The sequence below is a fragment of the Haliotis asinina genome, chromosome 1 (assembly GCF_037392515.1).
Source record: "Haliotis asinina isolate JCU_RB_2024 chromosome 1, JCU_Hal_asi_v2, whole genome shotgun sequence".
NCBI lineage: Eukaryota > Metazoa > Mollusca > Gastropoda > Lepetellida > Haliotidae > Haliotis > Haliotis asinina.
This window is the reverse complement of record NC_090280.1, coordinates 102,680,994-102,698,580: the sequence shown is the minus strand read 5'-3', so window position 1 is coordinate 102,698,580 and position 17,587 is coordinate 102,680,994. Positions and strand designations below refer to the sequence as shown.

At 39.3% G+C, this 17,587-nt stretch overlaps 1 protein-coding gene across 1 annotated transcript; it reads right to left on the bottom strand.

Annotated features, from left to right (window-relative positions):
* Positions 1–620: 620 nt before the first annotated feature.
* LOC137277722 (uncharacterized) lies at positions 621–7,023 on the bottom strand. Its single transcript, XM_067809616.1, has 3 exons — positions 6,981–7,023; positions 4,339–4,755; positions 621–883 (listed from the first exon to the last, which is right to left on the bottom strand). Exons 1-3 carry the CDS (start codon positions 7,021–7,023, stop codon positions 621–623), a joined length of 723 nt encoding a protein of 240 aa, XP_067665717.1.
* Between the last annotated feature and the right edge of the window lie 10,564 nt (positions 7,024–17,587).

Here is a 17,587-nt window from a genome sequence, read left to right as displayed (position 1 = left end):
GTATGGTATTATCTTATATATTATCACATAAAAATGCATATATATATTTATAAATCTGAAGTCATTCTAAATTACTTTAATTGTCTGTTCACCATGAAGCTAAGAAGCTATGCTTACCACTGACTACTTCCCATTGTCTGTAAATAATTTGTGGTAAAGAAAATGCGATGAGGTTACATAATTGGAGTTTGGGTTTTTGACTCGTAGCTCATGCTTAGGTCGGGTGTAAACAGAACTGATTGGCCTTGTCGGCAAATTTAACCTGTCTGCTTGAAAATGTCATATCGGCATAGAGTGAATTTCAATTAATGGATTTATGTGATCGTATTCCAAGGAAGGAGTTCTATAACAATTGTATTGTTGTGTGATTATCAAAGCAGGACATTTTAGTCATATTCAGTGATACTTCTTTTGCACTATTGTACATATGTATGGACTGCCAGTATTAAAACTATTTTTAATAAAGTTGTGTGACCTCTCCACTCGTATCACTAAAAATGACAAATGATTAGCAAAAGTGATGAATAATTCCAATGCCACTGACAGATTAGAGTGTATGAGAGACTGTATGCATTATGGATTGAGTTAGCGTTACGACCTATTTCCAGTCAGTGGTGAACTCAACCAACGACAATCCACGACTGCCAGTTGGCCTTGACCTTGAAGTCACCATCCTCCGGCAAAGCAGCAAAGAGCTCACAGGTTCCGTCTTGCTTGTTGTAGTTGATGCTTTGACATCCTTGGATTTCGTGGCATGCTTCAATGCAGCGGATGATGTCGGCAGCAGCAAAGGAGTGGAACACGTCCAGGTCGTCGATCATGCCTTCCAGAGGTTGGACAGTGCGCTGGAACCGGTGACGGCTACACAACAAGACCTCAGTTTCTGAAAACGAGAAAAACATTTGAGATTAGTAGATGTGACACCATCATGTGCTGTACAGTGCTACGCTACATCTGAAGACAAAGCATTGAGTTTCCCCAACTACTGATAGCTGTCTCATCTGTATTATGGATAGAACTCCCAGTCCTCATTGATGTTAAGTAAAAGTGACTAGTATTAACCATCTATACTTTGTCATTTCTGAAATATTGGCTGGGCCAACGGCTTTGTAGAACCTAAATGTAGGGAAAACAACACAGCTGTAAAACAACATAGAAGACCGTTACTACTACTATTACTACTACTGCTGCTACTACTACTAGTAGTAGTAGTAGTAGCAGTAGTAGTAGTAGTAGCAGCAGTCCATTTGTAATCCGCATTTCACCACGCATAATGCATGCTCGAAGCGTCCAATGTTCAAAGTCACACAGCACAGGATTAAAATAAGTTCAACTGATACACATCAGCATGAAGGGTAGGCCTTTTGGAAAAGATAAGTTTTCAGATATGACGGGAATACAGTTCTAAGAGTGTAGGAAAGGCTGTTCCACTCCGTGCCTGCAGAGAACACATAGGATCTTTGGCCAAACCTGACTTTGGGTACCCATAGGAGGTTCTGTGAGGCAGATCTGAGAGGTCTTGCTGGTGTGTACAACTGAAGTAGTTCACAGAGATAAGTGGGAGCAGCGCCTGTTACACATTTATAGCTTCTGCACAGAACTTTAAAAGACATTCTCTGAAGGACAGGTAGCCAGTGCAATCACTGAAGAACAGGTGTGATATGACTAGACTGTTGACAGTAAACTAGTAACTATTCTGGCACAATTATTATAGATCCAATGAAGTTTTGAAACAAACACTTCCGGATAATCCGGAAAGTAAACTGTTGCACTGTTTCAATAGTCTAATCTAGACATTCCAAGGGATAAAACAGGGATTAATGTTCATTCTGTTGTCACATAATTTATCATTGCTCCTATTTTTCTCAGCTGAAGGGACTGACGTGATCTTCAAGATAAAGCTCAGGATCAAGGATGACTCCTAAGTCTTTCACTAGTGATGAAAGCCCTAAGACTGCTTCCAAACTGAAGAGAGTGTAGATTACATCGTGACTGGTTGGGTTTTGAACTCACAAGCATCCATTCAGAAGTGTCGTCATTGAGCTTTAAATTGTTTTGGAGCATCCATGTCTTAATATCCTGGCAACATTGTGTTGTCTTGGTAGCTGCGGATCTTGACTTGATGGATCAGGGTCAAAGATGTTAATTAACTGTGAATCATCTGCATATTGATGCCACTTTAGTCCGCCACATGTCAAATGGACCGGATCAGACAGTGAGCCATCACCAAGCACATGCTGGTATCGTTGTGAGAGGTAGGACTTGATCCACATCAAATGAATTCCAGAGATACCAAAATCGCATTTCAGTCGCGACAATAGGAGACTATGGACAATTGTGTCGAAAGCGATACTGAGGTCAAGAAGCACAGACAAGGCTCTTCTCGCTATCCAAACCTAGTCGCAGGTCGTTCGGGACTCTGAGAAGTGCTGTTTCAGTGTTGTGGCCTTGACGATAGGCAGACTGGAAGAAGTTATGTAGATGATGGGACCCAAGATGCTCTGAGAGTCTCTCAGTAACTGCTCGCTCAATGGATTTAGAAACAAATGACAAATTGGAAGGTTTGGCCTTCTTGATCAATTCCAAGAGTACATCTTCGGTGAGAGGTTTGAATACAGTGAGATGTTCCTCTGCGGGTAACATATTCTTACCCTCATCACTAACAGCATCAAAGGTGACATCTGTGAAGGTTTCTCTGATCTGCTCGATACTATGTATATTATGCACGTATTTAAGGGCTATCGTGATGTCTATTGACCACAACTGGCAAGTGTAACATTAGTAAGGCAGACTAGCATGTAGGCGCTCTTTATCAAACGGTAGTTTTCCTTGTTTTGGGATAAAAGCATTGTTTTTCCCTTTACAAATCCAGTGTAAAACGTAACTCCAATAATTATAGAGACATCTCTCTTATTGAGTCTTTGTGCAAGATATTTCCTTCCATTCTCAATAGTAGGGTAACCCTTGTGGGAGAAGAATATCATTCACGAATCACAGAAATACTAGGAAGAAAGGAAGAAAGGAAGGTTGTCAGTTCATGGCATTTTCAAAGGCCTTCGATACAGCTAATCAAACATTCTTCTGTCAAAGAGAGTATGTGTTTGTGGTAAATCATGTAACATTCTTACATCAATGTATGGTGGGTAGTACAAGCAAGAATCAAGTTCAAAGTGTTATCACTGACCTACAGTTGCACAATGATGTTGCATCAGGACATCTGAAAGAAATTCCCCAAAAACTGAATTCATGCCATCCCCAAGATCAGTCTCAAATCCTTCAACCAGAGATCTGTGGTCCGTCTCTCTAGAATTGTTTTCTTTTTGATATCAAAACCTCAGCATCTTTAGCTGTTTTCATGTCCAAACCTAAAACCCATCTCCTCTCCATGTACTATCCTCGATAGCTGCGCTTTGGGTAACCGCAACAGATGGATAATTGCGCAATATGAATGCACATTACTCCCCACTGTATGCTCAAATGTTCGCGGATAATATTTCCTCAGTCTTGGATACTGCTTCCCCGCTTCGGATTAAGATTCACGGTCTTCTTGATAAAAAAACTGAAGTTCTTGTTATCAGGAATAATGAACCTCTTAGACAATATGAAAAGTGGTTTCTTTATGGTCAGTGGATAGGAGTTGTTTCATAATATAGGCATTTGGGAATAGTGTTCTCGCCGCGGCTAGTACAGACTGAAGCTCTGACTGCTCTTCTAAAGCCCATAAAAGCCTTGGGGTCATCTATAGATATAAAGACCGGGTAGGCTATTTGTTATGTTCAGATCTCTTCAAAATGCTTCTTGCTCGGGTTAAACCTATTCTTTGTTCAGAAATTGTGGGTGCCACGCGTTGTAAAATCATTGAACAAATCCAGATGAAAACATGTGGATATTTCTTAAAAGCTGACAATATTACTTGTAACAATATGACTCCTGGTGAATGTGGCAGACTCCCTCTTCAACTTCATTATATGTCAAGGACCGTTACAGATTGCTGTGGATTTTAAAGCTATCTAAACAGATGTAGACATTTAAGCCTTCCATGCTGTAGATTGCCCCATCAGTTTTATATAATATTAGTCTATGGATGAATCTGGCCGCACGACATGGGCATCTCACATCAAGAACATCGTATTTACATTTGTCTTTGGTTTGGTTCGGATTTCACAGGATTTTGTGTCTTAGGTTTTGTTTGGATTTTACTGGATTTTGTGATGACTCGTTGTGATGTGGTTAAACACCACTAACCAAGGCCGAATCGTACAGCCAAAGTTTTTGGAGTCATGTTTTGCCGAGTTAAGCATCAAACAAAAACAATTAAAGATCTATGAAATGACAAACCTATGATCCAGTTAGCAACGCCCGAGAGGACCAGAAAGTTGACTTTGTAGGGCTTGGTTGATGTCGCTGAGAGAATTTCTTGCATTCCCACATCATGGCCGCGACCAATCTTTACCGTCAGTCCCGCCCATGTTATCCAAAAGGGCTTAAAGGCTTCGCAATCGAGATATGCCGTCCTGGCACCATATGTCTCTCCACACCGGATGCATGGTTTCATTATGATGCCATCATTGGAGTAAATCCCAATTCCAATAGCTGCGTCTTCCCCGCCCTCTTTCTCACGGAGCACAACATAGAGGTCATTACAGCCCTTCACCTGCAGCAGCAGCGACTCCTTCTGGCTGAGATCTATGTTTGTCGTCTCACCCGTAAGTTTGGTTTGTATGAAGGCTTTTCCTATTGTTTCTTTCAAAATACCTGGAGGTTAAAACATGAATATCTTTCAGTGATACAACAGACAGTAATATTACTCTATCTTAGATTGCCCCTTAGGTAGTGACCTATCTAGATTTAGAACTGCGAGTGAGTAATGATGTTTAATGACACATGCCTCAGCGATATCGAGACGAAGACAATGTTTATGAACATATTTTGAAGAGGTAAACCTGTTGACGATGGACAATACAAATACTAGAGTGAGTGAGTGAGGTTAGTTTTACGCCACCTTCAGCAATATTCCAACTGTATGGTGGTGGTCTGAAAATATTGGAATCTGAACCAGACAATCCATTGATCAACAGCATGAACGCTGATCAGCGCCATTAGGAACCGAAGACACGTGTCAGCCAAGTCAGCGAGCCTGACCACCCGATCCCGATAGTCTCTTCTTTCGACTGACAGAGGTTACTGAAGGTCAGATATGAATATAAAACTAATACATTTCAACCAAAGAAGAAAATACAACAACAAACACGGCCCAAAGATCGCCAATACGTAATACTAGATCAGCATACCAGGGACCATGGGGACCCTAGTTGGATTTACATCATCCCTTCAGACGTTAGCTGTTGTAGACAAGTGTAACCATAAGTTAAAATGACACACATACCGCAGGTAAAATAATAGTAAGTTTGAATTTACTTTGAAAGTTTTGGGAAAGTAACTGACGTAGTGGAGATGACACATGTTGATGTCTGATCTTTATGTGTGGACCACCTGCTACAGTATAAAAAGGGCCAGTGTTATAGGGTGTGTAAGTGTGACTGTCCTCTTACAATCTTTGGTCATGGGGACAGTGAGAGGAGTGAGTAAGTCAGTTGGGTTTTATGTCTCTTTTGGCAATGTTCCGGCAATAAGACAGCGGGGTACACAAAAAACGGGCATATACTGTACCCATATGAGTAACTGAAACTGGTACCCATGTGGAAAACGAGCAAATGCTTCCACCGCCGTGCTACCCCATCGACCCAGTCACAAAATACATACAATGAAACTACCAACACATCTGGACCGATTCTAGCATTTTGTTTCTCGGAAAATGATCCCAAGCTGATGTCTGCAAGGACAAACATAGGAACCAGTATTACTCACATCCTCGTTAAGATATACACAATTTATGTCTCCATAATTGCCAAAACGTTTATCGTCTTCATCTTGTAGACTGTCAAAGCACACTCACCAATTCCGAGTCGCTGATAGACAAAGGCACCAACACGTTCGTGTTTTAATATTAATCTGATATTAAAGCAAAGAACCAAGTAAGGTTGATTTAAGATTCCATAGCAATATTTTATTTAATCTTCAGATATATTCTCCTCTCTCTAGAGTACCTCCTGTTTTTCTTAATGAGAGACCACCATATAGCTGGAATATTGCAGAGTGTGGCGTTACAAACCAGACCATACTTAATGCGACACTCGTGAAGATCCGAGTCAAAATTAGTCTTCAGCAGCCCAGGCTTGCCGTAAGAGGCCACTAACGGAATGGGGTGGTCGGGTGATAATGATATTATGTCATTGCTGGGCGATGTATTGTCTGGCTTAGACTCGATTATTCACAGACTACCGCCATGTAACGGGAATATTGCTAAGTTCGGCGTAAAACCATATTTAATCAATCGTAAGGAGAAAGGCATGTACTTTCAGTCTGGAGGGCGGAGGGCAGCCCAATGGTTTAAGTGTTCGCTCATCACGCCGAAGATCCGGATTCGATTGCGCACATGGATACGCAGTTTGAAGCCTATATCTGGTGTCTCTCGCCGTGATATTACTGGAATATTGCTACAAGCAGCGTGAAACTAAACCCACTCACTCACTCACGCTAAGACGTGTGACACCCACGATGTCTCGCTCACGTATTGTGACATATTGTTACCAATCTTTCGTGGACATCGTGTACCCAGTGACCTTGGCTTCGGACCTCATGACATGCGACTTCCTTTGTCCTATCATTCACACAGTTTCCAGTCTGATGGAAACATAATTGTTTACCTGTTGAACTAAAGGATTGTAGCATTCGATAAATATATGTACTATTAGCAGCTAGGAACAATTGAATTCAAGCCTGTGACTTAGTTAAATACGCATTTGACGAACACCAAATCCTCATTTTATCATCAAATCAGGAAAGGAATAAAAAAAATTAAGCATCGCTGGATACTGAAAAGCATTTTGACAGGAACAGAAAAGTAGATTTGTACTTACCTGACGTCACCACCAGTCGCCACAAGAAGGTCATCCTGTTCATCTTGGAACCGAACCTTTCACCACAATGACGGAAACTGAATTGAGAGGTGTTGATACGTGTGCTATTACTGAGCCATAGAAAGTTGAATTGATCCACTTTCCTACTTACCTCCACCAACCAACGTGAGGAATATTAAATGGCTGTTGTCGTCACCTGAGCGTGTCAACACCACCTCGGACCTATCGCTACTCTGTTTTGTTTTTCATTCTTGTTATATGGAAGTTCTTCTGCAAAGGTCGGTAATTTCAAATGACAAACAAAATTGACATTTGTAATTGAAAACATAACTACAAGAGGTAGTAAGGGAGTCAATGAATTTTTATCCCACAAGACAATAACCAGTGTCCAAATTAGAAACGTAATTCCACAACTCACTAAAGAAACATTTTGGAAGAACCTGGTCGAGAAGTGGCTATGAAAGGGTTTGGAAATGGCTATAGTGAAAATCTGTTTAAAATATGATTGAAGGTTCTTGAACAAAATTATTTGTCATGGATACTGCTGAAAAGGTCGTTGTTGGCACAGGTGCTATAGATACCAAGTCTTTGAAGGGCATGTAGAAGTGAAATACACACGAATGAAGATTTTGTATGGATATCAACTTCTTTATGTGAGAACACAACGTTTCGGCGTTAATGCTTACTCTTTCATCTGGTGACCTGATGAAAGAGTAAGCATCAGGTGACCTGATGAAAGAGTAAGCATTAACTCCGAAACGTTGTGTTCTCACATAAAGAAGTTGATATCCATAAAAAATCTTCATGCTATAGATAGGTCCCCCAGGTACGTTTCTCTTCACAGTAATGTATGTCACATGCGCAAGCATGCTTGCCATTCTTACCCCGAGATACCTGCGCTGGCTTGGTCACGTGTGCAGAATGAACGACGGTCGCATTCCAAAAAACATTATCTATGGCGAGCTCGCCACCGGAACGGTCGTTCCATGCTGCGCTACAAGGACACCTGGAAGTGCGACTTGAAAGCTTGCAACACCAACACGGCAAACCGGGAAGCAGCGAATGAACTCAAAATGCTGGAGATCCACCGTTAACGCTGGTTTTCAGCTAGCTGAGGACAGGATTAAGACACAGTCGGAGGACCCACCAGCGACAGAGTCTCCAGCAATCCCCCGCCGCTCCCACCACAGAGCCACAGCAAGCGCTGCAACACAACCACGAACTGACCTGGGTGCAGATTCACCATTGCCTCACGGGACAAATGGATGCCAGCAATGTATCCTAAACAAGGTCAAAATACAGAAACGACGAGTCCATCTCACTGCGGAATGGAATGGTCCTAGGCAACGTTTCTTTATTCCGATTTTGGCGAGGTTACTTTCCTGTACACAGAAACGCACCTGGGGTAGACCTGTGGCGACAACGGCCCCTTCAGACAAAATAATGCTCCAGGCTCTTCAACAATCTGGAATTTCACCATTAGTTGATGCTCTGTCTTTTCCTTGTTCACGCCAAGGTTGGTCTGGTCAAAGAAAAACGCGGCCATGAACATGACTGAAGAACTGCTTACAGCGGCACAAAACAACATTCACCCACACTTTTGTGTTCTGGCAGATCAAATCATGTTTTACTTGCCAAACAGCTGAAGATACCTTTCTCTTGCTTGTGTATTTGACATGAAAACCCCGTTTCTGATCACCCATTTTGGTAATAAGGTGTGCTGAAGGAATTAATTCACTAATGCGTGACTGGGTTGTTTGTTGAATCACAGGCAAACTGTAGCGCAAATGGGGTTGTGCAGCGCAGTGAATATGACAAGACTTCATATATGTGAGCGAAGCGAGCAAAGGTTGGCAACGTACTTTCCTCGGTTCGATCGAGGAAATATTTTTCATCTCAAAATAAAATATCGCCACCATCAAAGGTACCCTCCCATCTCCTCACTTGGTTGTGCTCTCACATATCCTACCTCACGTTTAATAATTACTCACTTGAAATGTGTTTTAGTCAACATTTTAAGCGCCACTCGTGGTATTCAGATGGTTATTCGCCTCCACTACCCCTGCCAGCTTCCGGTTGAACGGAGTGACGGAACAAGAATAAGCAGAAATTGAAAAGAAATACCATATTGCCTAATTTTATCATAAACCTGTTGGGGTTTATTTGTTTTGTCTGTCGTCGCTATTGTTAGAATATTCGAAACATTTATTCTACATGAAAACACTTCTGGCGTAATAGGCGAATGAAGCAAGGGAGGTAACTGTAAGTGATACCCTCCTGTTCCTTCACTCCTTTGAACCGGAAGCTGGAGGGGGGAATGGAGGTGAAGAACGGTCTGATCTACCACGAGTTGCGCTTAAAATGTTGAATAAAATATGTTTCACGTGAGTAATTATTCAACATGGGGTTGGAAATGTGAGCGCACAACCAAGTGAAGAAATAGGTGCATACTTTTGATGGTGGCGATATTTTATTTCGACATGAAAAATATTTTTCGAACTGAAGCGAGGAAAGTACGTTGCCAACCTTTGCTCGCTTCGCTCGCACGTAAGAAAACATTTTCTTGGTCATTTTCTCTATGCTGCACAACCCACTTGCGCTACACTTTGCCTGTGGTTGAATCACTTCTGTCGAAAGGCAAGAACCAACAGGAACAATGAATTTAAAAATAAATTATGTTTAAAATTCATTCCCCTTTTGTAGAAAATATGTAATTCATAATTATATAATCTATTCCTATTTTAAGGATAATTAATTAACGATCTATTCTTAACCCTAATGAGCTGACATGTTTACCCAACACTGGCTTTTAACCACCCATTAGTGGTGAGCGATATCAATAATTGGTGCAGCACTGAGAAATAATTCATGATCTGAGTGGAAGGTATTTTGTTTTCACTGTCCGTCGTGACAAACCAAATACAAGAATGGTGACCGAGTCACGAATTACATTCAAGCTGTAAAAGGGTAAAATATATAAAAAAGTCTAAAATATTCAATAATATAGAGGAAACAATGAGCAGGTTACAGTGAATCACAATACAGATTTGTATGTATGTATGTGTGTATGTATGTGTGTATGTATGTATGTATGTATGTATGTATGTATGTATGTATGTATGTATGTATGTATGTATGTATGTATGTATGTATGTATGTATGTATGTATGTAATGTATGTATGTATGTATGTATGTATGTATGTATGTAATGTATGTATGTATGTATGTATGTATGTATGTTTGTATGTATGTATGTATGTATGTATGTATGTATGTATGTATGTATGATAATCGTTTATTTGCACTTGAAAAGACCATAGGCGTATAGTGCATTAAATTATGTCACATTTGACAGGAATTTTGATTGGGTAATCATAGCATAGTCAATGAAAATTGAAATATTTAAAGAAGAACTGGAGTTTCACTACTCAACAGGGAGGTGAATTTTATCGGATTTGGATGGACAAAGTAATATCGGTTAATATATCTGCTTCGCAAACAGCCACAAAATGGACATATTAGGAGGAAACGTAATTCGTCCTCCATATTGTTTAAATTACAAAGTGTACATAATCTATTTTCTCTGTTTACATCCATATATCTGCCTCATTCGATCAACAAATCAACAACAAATCATCAACAAATCACTCAGAACAGAATCGTGCCAGTACTATTCTGAACGTTTTTACATGAACACAGTTAGATAAGTCTCAGTGACTATGGCATTTTTAAACAATGAATAATGCATGCATTATTTGATAAGGATATCCTTTCAGACCGTATGTGAAAAGACAATTTTTTTAATCTAGATAGGCATTGCTAATGACTATGGCATTTTTGGACAATGAATTATACATGCATCCATTCGATCAGGATATCTTTTCAGACCGTGTTTGAATATACATATTGTTACGAGAGTGTATTTTCTGTGATTTAAGTTGTTATTAATTATTATTGTGGTAGCTGTAATTGGGTCACAATATTAAAGGTTTTAGTGTTAGTTATTATGGGTCACATTTCCTACAGAGAATTATTTAAGCGGCACGCCTCTAAGGCAGTATTTAGAGTTACCTCCCTTTGAAAAAACACATAAACACGAGTTCTGGAGCTTTGGTTATCATCGATGGTCTTATGTGCTCGAACTTTGGGGAAATGACTGAATGTACATATACATGCTACTTGCCGTGTTGGACACGGACACATATCACTGGAGTATACATCATCAATCGCTGCCAACGCTTGATCTTCATAGCCACCGTCAGACCGATCACCCTGTTACATTCTGCTTGACTGTTTCTCTCTCGCACTAAGACTTTGGTGAGTTTGCTATATATTTATGACCCATTGCCGTAGATTTTGTCTGGATTGTATTGTATTTGAAATCGGTATTGTGAAACTGACTTGTGACCTTGTATAACTTGCTCTCTTGCTTCATAATACAGCATTTGAATGTTTTAGACTTGTCTTTGTTCTGTTTTGCTGGTTCACAGGGGATTTCTTACACCTTTTGTCACGGTAAATAACAACATGTTACAGTCTTGTCGTTAAGGATTGTATGAATAATGTAGGTGATTCGACATATTGTGCATTCCATATGATTCCAAAACTAATAGCATATAGAAAGTTTTCTTACATCAGTTGCCCAGTATGTTTGTCCATTTTTATCATATAACAACATAATACCATAATACGTCTTGGGTAAACGATTTGAAGGCATACTCAACAGTTTTAGGCTATATTTAATAACTTTAGTGCTTGTAATCTGCCATAAATCGCTGCATTCATAGTGTTAACTGTAACGCTGAGAAATCTTTTGCATGCATGCAAATGAATGTTTTTCAAATTTCGTCAAATGTTTTTATTCCCGAAATTTCGACTCCATATGACAGAATTGGACTTACTTTTGGATCAAATATTTTACAGAATGGAGAGTAGTTAATACTGCCAAGGACGTTCACCAGTTTTAATGCTTTTTGTCCATGTAACGCTGCATTTTACATGCATCGTCTATGATAGGCCATTACACAATTAGCCGTGTCTTACACAAAGTTGCAAGTCAAATGTTTCTGAGAAATTATGATTAATACAGGCCACAACATGTTCATTCATGTTGCATAAAAGTTTACTCATTTTACCAAAGTTACCATCGAAGCCAAATATTTTTGTCGATGTACAGACTCAAAAGCTTTTGAAACATTTACAAATAATGCATAGAATAACCCCCTTTAGAGTTTAAATGCCTTTTAAACAAAGCGCCTGGGTCATATAGCTTATACTATCATCAATATTAACGAAAGGACAATCAATCGATTTTTTTCAAATAATTCTTGTACGTTACCTGTCAAACTATTTTCTCTAAACTGTTATAATTTATCGATATCCCAGATAAACTTGAACGACTCCCTTCTACATTTGTTTTTATATTTCTTCTTCTCTATTTCAGTACTTGAAAGGCCGCAGGCCTGTAGTACCTTTGGTGTTTACAATATTTTTTCTTAGTCTCACAGCGAAGTAGATGTACATTGCCAGATTATGTAATAGTGATGTGGTAGTATCTGTTAATAGTGAAATTGATGTTCTTACACTTGGGTGCTTCAAAAAGTATGGTGTTAGGCAGTTTGTACGTTGAGTCGTATAAACAGGACATACTAGGAGGAAATGTAGTTCATCCTCAACACTATTCACATTACATAATTGACATAAGCTGTGTTGTCTTTGTATACCTGTATACTTGCCAGTTTCAATAAATAATTCATGGGAAGAGCAACGGAAACGAGAGAGCTGTACGAAAGCATTTTTACACTGAGTTTTGATAAATAGTCTTCAAAACGTATGTCCGATTACCATAGCATAATCAATTTGTGGATAGCAGTAGTGATTCCGACCAAGATTAAAAATACATATCTTTCATTCTGTATTTCATCATATTTCATCATTTTTATCGGAAACCTATGGCATGACATATGTAATACTCTTACCCAATACTTTATGGCTTTAATGGAAGAGTATATAAACAGAAGGAATCTACATAATTCTCCGTAGAGCGTCATATTACACGTGTTCGGTTTTACCCCAAGAGATTCTTTGCATGCATATATATGGAATCTTTCAATACCGGCATATTGTTGTAGTCCCCATATTTACAGAGTCATATAGAAGTATTGGACGTATCTTCATATCGAATATTTTTAAAAATGTGGTAAAGGGCATTTCACCCAAAGATCTCATATTTTCACAAACACTGATGAAGAGTTTCAAGGCTTGTTCTGACGCTTGTTTTGTGTATTTAGCTCAGGAAAGGCTATTAGAGAAATGCAGACCAAGGTCGTTATAAATGCTGATAGTTTGGAGTAGTTGCCCTTTATAAAATCATTTTTGGAGTTTACCACCTTTCTTAAAGACGACGATTTTGTTTTTGTCTCTGCTTACACACAATTAATATTTGTCAGAAAATTTGTCTAATTAGTCTATTTGTTTCTGTAAAACGTTAACAGTACTACAGAATAATACAATATCATCGGCAAAGAGTAGCAGAAATAGTTGTATTATATCTGGGTGTAGATGGATCCGATTTGTACACGTGTCCCATATTTGTACTGCTTGTTCATTAATGAAATACCTAAAAAGGAGAGGGCATAGATTGGAACTAGAATGTCGACTGACCAAGATTAATGAAAAGTCCCTACGTCGAAAATAATGTTGAAAATAAGCGAAAGATATGGAAGTAGAAGATCAGATTAATGTTTGAAACATTCCTGGGGGCTGTTGTCTATTCCTGGTGACCTAGTACACTTTAGGTGTTGTATACTTTTAAGATTTCATCTCTACTTATCCACATGTCGGGGGCGACACCTGATATAAGAGCAGACTATGTGTCGTTCAGATTGTCTTGTCTATATGCATCTGGGTTATCAGAAGTATAGAATAATGACGGAAAGTAATTGAGCCATTCGGAGATTTCAGTGTTGCTATTTTGACTATTCCTAGGATTTAGTGTTTAGATTTACGTGAAATAGCACTAACTAAAACATCCAATGACTATGAATGGTAAATCTAAATCCATGGTTAATGGGAGGTGGGAGGTGGAAGGTGGAAGGTGGAAAGAATGGGAGGTGGGAATAAATGTGCAGAAGCTAGAACACAGTCTATGACGTTTGTGCCATTTGTACCTATAAGTTGAAACCTAAGTTGAAATCTTTACCATTCATAGGTATATTTAATATGATGGAATAATCTAAAAGGCATCTACCGAAATAATTGACGACTTTGTCACAGGAGAAGCGGTCTAGATTTTAAAAATCCAATATGAAATCGCACATAGAATGATCTATACTTTCCGTACGATACATTATGTCATCATTAAGAAAGTCGGGCAGTGCAGCTGTCCGCTCATTAAAATCACCTCCACAAAGCAAGTGTACATCTGGTAGATCAGATATTACCTCTAACAGTTTCTCCTGGAAAAGTGAGATACCATTTTCACAATGTCCACTAAAGTTCTCACACCAATAGGGCCCCTCTGGCTGTATGTATTCACAACTATATAAAAGATCTCTGTCAGTGTCAAACAGTCACTTCTCAAATAATATAAAAATTGCATTTTTGTGATCTCAGGAGTTTTGATGTATTTAGTTTGTGAATTTCTTACCATTACAGTTATACCTCTAGAGAGTCTCCCAGATGAGGTTATCATATCTCCATCTTTATTCAAACAGTAAAAATCCGTAAATACTAGCACATAATTTGCACGAATGATCAGTAGTCCAAGTCTCTGTTAAACCAATAATATCAAATGAATTGATAAGGTTAACAAAGTCGATGTCCTGAAGTTTCTGCTTAAAACCTGAGATGTTCCACACTATGAAGCTTATGCTCTTACTACAGTCTTTCGCGTTGTTTGCAGTGGCATTCTCGTCCCCTTGAAGTGTCTTACAAACACACACCTAGATTGCGCCATAGATTGCACATTAGGTCGGCCAGTGCGACACTCGCGTCGCGACTGGCCCCGGTTCCCAGGGCGGGAGGTAGATCTTGATGGTCGCGACCTACGTTGAGAAGGGTTTTGTCCTCGAACCTCGGTTGGGTCGACAATACGCGAGTTATCTATTTTCACAGTTTCGGCACAACCTGGTCCCCACTGAAGTAGAATCTGGTTTCCGAGTGCTCGGTTCGAAGCCTGCAGAGCTCAGTTCTCTGGGATTTCCTCAGATCGTTTGCAATTCCATAGCCTCGCCCCTTTAGGACAGTTCTCAGTTTGGTGGAGTGCCATTTGTCATCTCTGTGACACATTCTGACAATGACAGGCTTTGTCTTCTTGGGGTCGAAAGACGATAACCTGTTGATTACATCCTGTACTTCATATTCGTTGTCTGTGTAGTTTATGTTCCTGCTGTCGGATATACCATATAGTATCATATTGTATCTACGACTTTGTCTCTCTTGATCCTCTAGTCTATCCTCGATCTTCGTCACATGGTGTTCTATTATATCTGTCTTTTCATTGATAGAATCGATATCCAGCCGCAATATTTTCTTCTCCTGCTTGTTTATCAAAACGTCATTCCGCATGTCCGATATCTCTATCTTATTCACTTAACACCACCATCTCTGCTTTTTTATATTCATTCTCATTTATCTTTTAATCTGCTGTGTATTGTGAAATCATCACTCTGGCTTCATGCACAATACTATATATACAGTTACCTCACAGCTAAACAGTACACACACACACACACACACACACACACACACACACACACACACAATGTTTAACTGTAAGGTAGCACTGACCTGACAATATTTTATCTCTCTCTCTCTCTCTCTCTCTGTGTATGGTTACATCTCTCTCTCTATCTTTCTCTCTGTGTGTGTGTGTGTGTGTGTGTGTATGGTTACATCGAGGATGAATTACTCCACTTACTAGGGGTACCCAACTGCAAGTCTTCTGCATATGAAATGACGAGGATCAAGCATGAAATTAATGTAAAGCAAGTGCAAATATCGTATGCGTGAACAACTGTGTTTTGGTGTAAATGTTGTTTGAGAATACATCAATTATCAATGATTTTCTTTATCAGTTATTGAACTCATGACAATATATTTTTCAACGTTAAGAGTTTGTTTTACAATACATCAGTTCATAGTAAACAGTACCTGTAAACAGTATGGAATATTTTGCAAAATTTAGTTTAGAACGGATGACTGAAGAAAGAGGCTACATGCATTTACACTTGTGAGTCTAAACTTTTGCTGGGTAGTATACGTTGCAATGTCGCCAGCGTCATTTGTACCCCTGTCCAGACAGGGAAAATGCAACTCTGACCTACTTCTTTCCCGAAAGACTCTGTCTCATTTAATCCCGGCCAGTCAGTACCGATAAGGATATATGCTGCCAACTCTAGAGAGTGCTTAAACAGATTTTCCTCCGTACATAAAAAGGCCAAATAATGAAACGCTGTGAAATTAGATTTGGTGTTCGTGAAGGAGCTGATAAAAGGTCGTCCTTGTCGGTTCGGGACAAACATCGTCATAGTTACTCCTCTGCATGGAGTCAAAATAACTCGTTGAAGAAACAGGACAAGAACAAATTGTTTATAATAATTAAAACAGATGCATGAGGAAAGTAACAATCTGAAGTAATAAGTTCTAGCATAGTTTCGTCGTGGCAACAATAGTAATCTGTTTGCTTCTAAGTCATTCCATATAATATGGCAACTTTATCCACGAAGGGCCCTCCACTAGACAACACGACGCTAGTGACAGTGATGCTCAAGATGGCACACAGATGAATACCTGCTATATCCGGTAGTCTAAAGAATAGAGAACGAACATGCTCACTATTTTATTCACTTCAAAGAAACAATTTTAATAAGTCCTATGGTTTGAAATATGAATTAAAATGTGAATACCTTTATTACTGGTAATAAATAGAGAAATCTTCTTAGAAATTATAATATGTTATTATCCTCAAATCTGGATTCACATATGTCGTAGGTATTGGTTGGTGTCCAATTTGTGTATTTGCTATTTGCCGTCCATACTGTGGATATGGCAACAACAACACCGGGCAATACATGAAGTCTTTCATTGGATATATTAGTCCATTTGGTCATAGGACATGCGGGGTATGTTTGAAGAACTATCAGCTGTGTAAACACTCACACAAGCAACATAGGTTGACGAAAGATCTGGGTTAGGGTGGACTTTACGAAATAAAGGAGAAACGTCTTATGAAATTAGGGGATCAATAATGACCATGACTGATCGAATGCCCATTCTGTATACATCAGCAAATACACAGTTTGATGTCACGTTGGGTCACTGTGGTGACTTGAAGACATACACTATCACTTCTCTCTGCCGGTTGTAATCTGTTTCACATTCTCAATCAGATGAGAAACTAATTCCAACATTGTGGGATACCCTCATGAAGTTGGAGATGCAAAATATGAAATCTGAACATAAATAATACATTTGCACACACTAATTATACAAATGCGTAAGAAAGTGAATAACTCCAATGCCACTGACGGATTAGAGTGGATGAGAGACTGCATGGAATATGAATCGGGATAGCTTGACGACATATTTCCAGTCAGTGGAGATC

Coding starts and splice junctions, on each gene's coding strand:
- LOC137277722 (XM_067809616.1), bottom strand. CDS start 7,023: ATGAACAGGATGACCTTCTTGTGGCGACTGGTGGTGACGTCAG. Junction 4,756..6,980: donor GCGACTGGTGGTGACGTCAG/GTAAGTACAAAT, acceptor TTTAACCTCCAG/GTATTTTGAAAGAAACAATA. Junction 884..4,338: donor CGTTGCTAACTGGATCATAG/GTTTGTCATTTC, acceptor TCTCGTTTTCAG/AAACTGAGGTCTTGTTGTGT.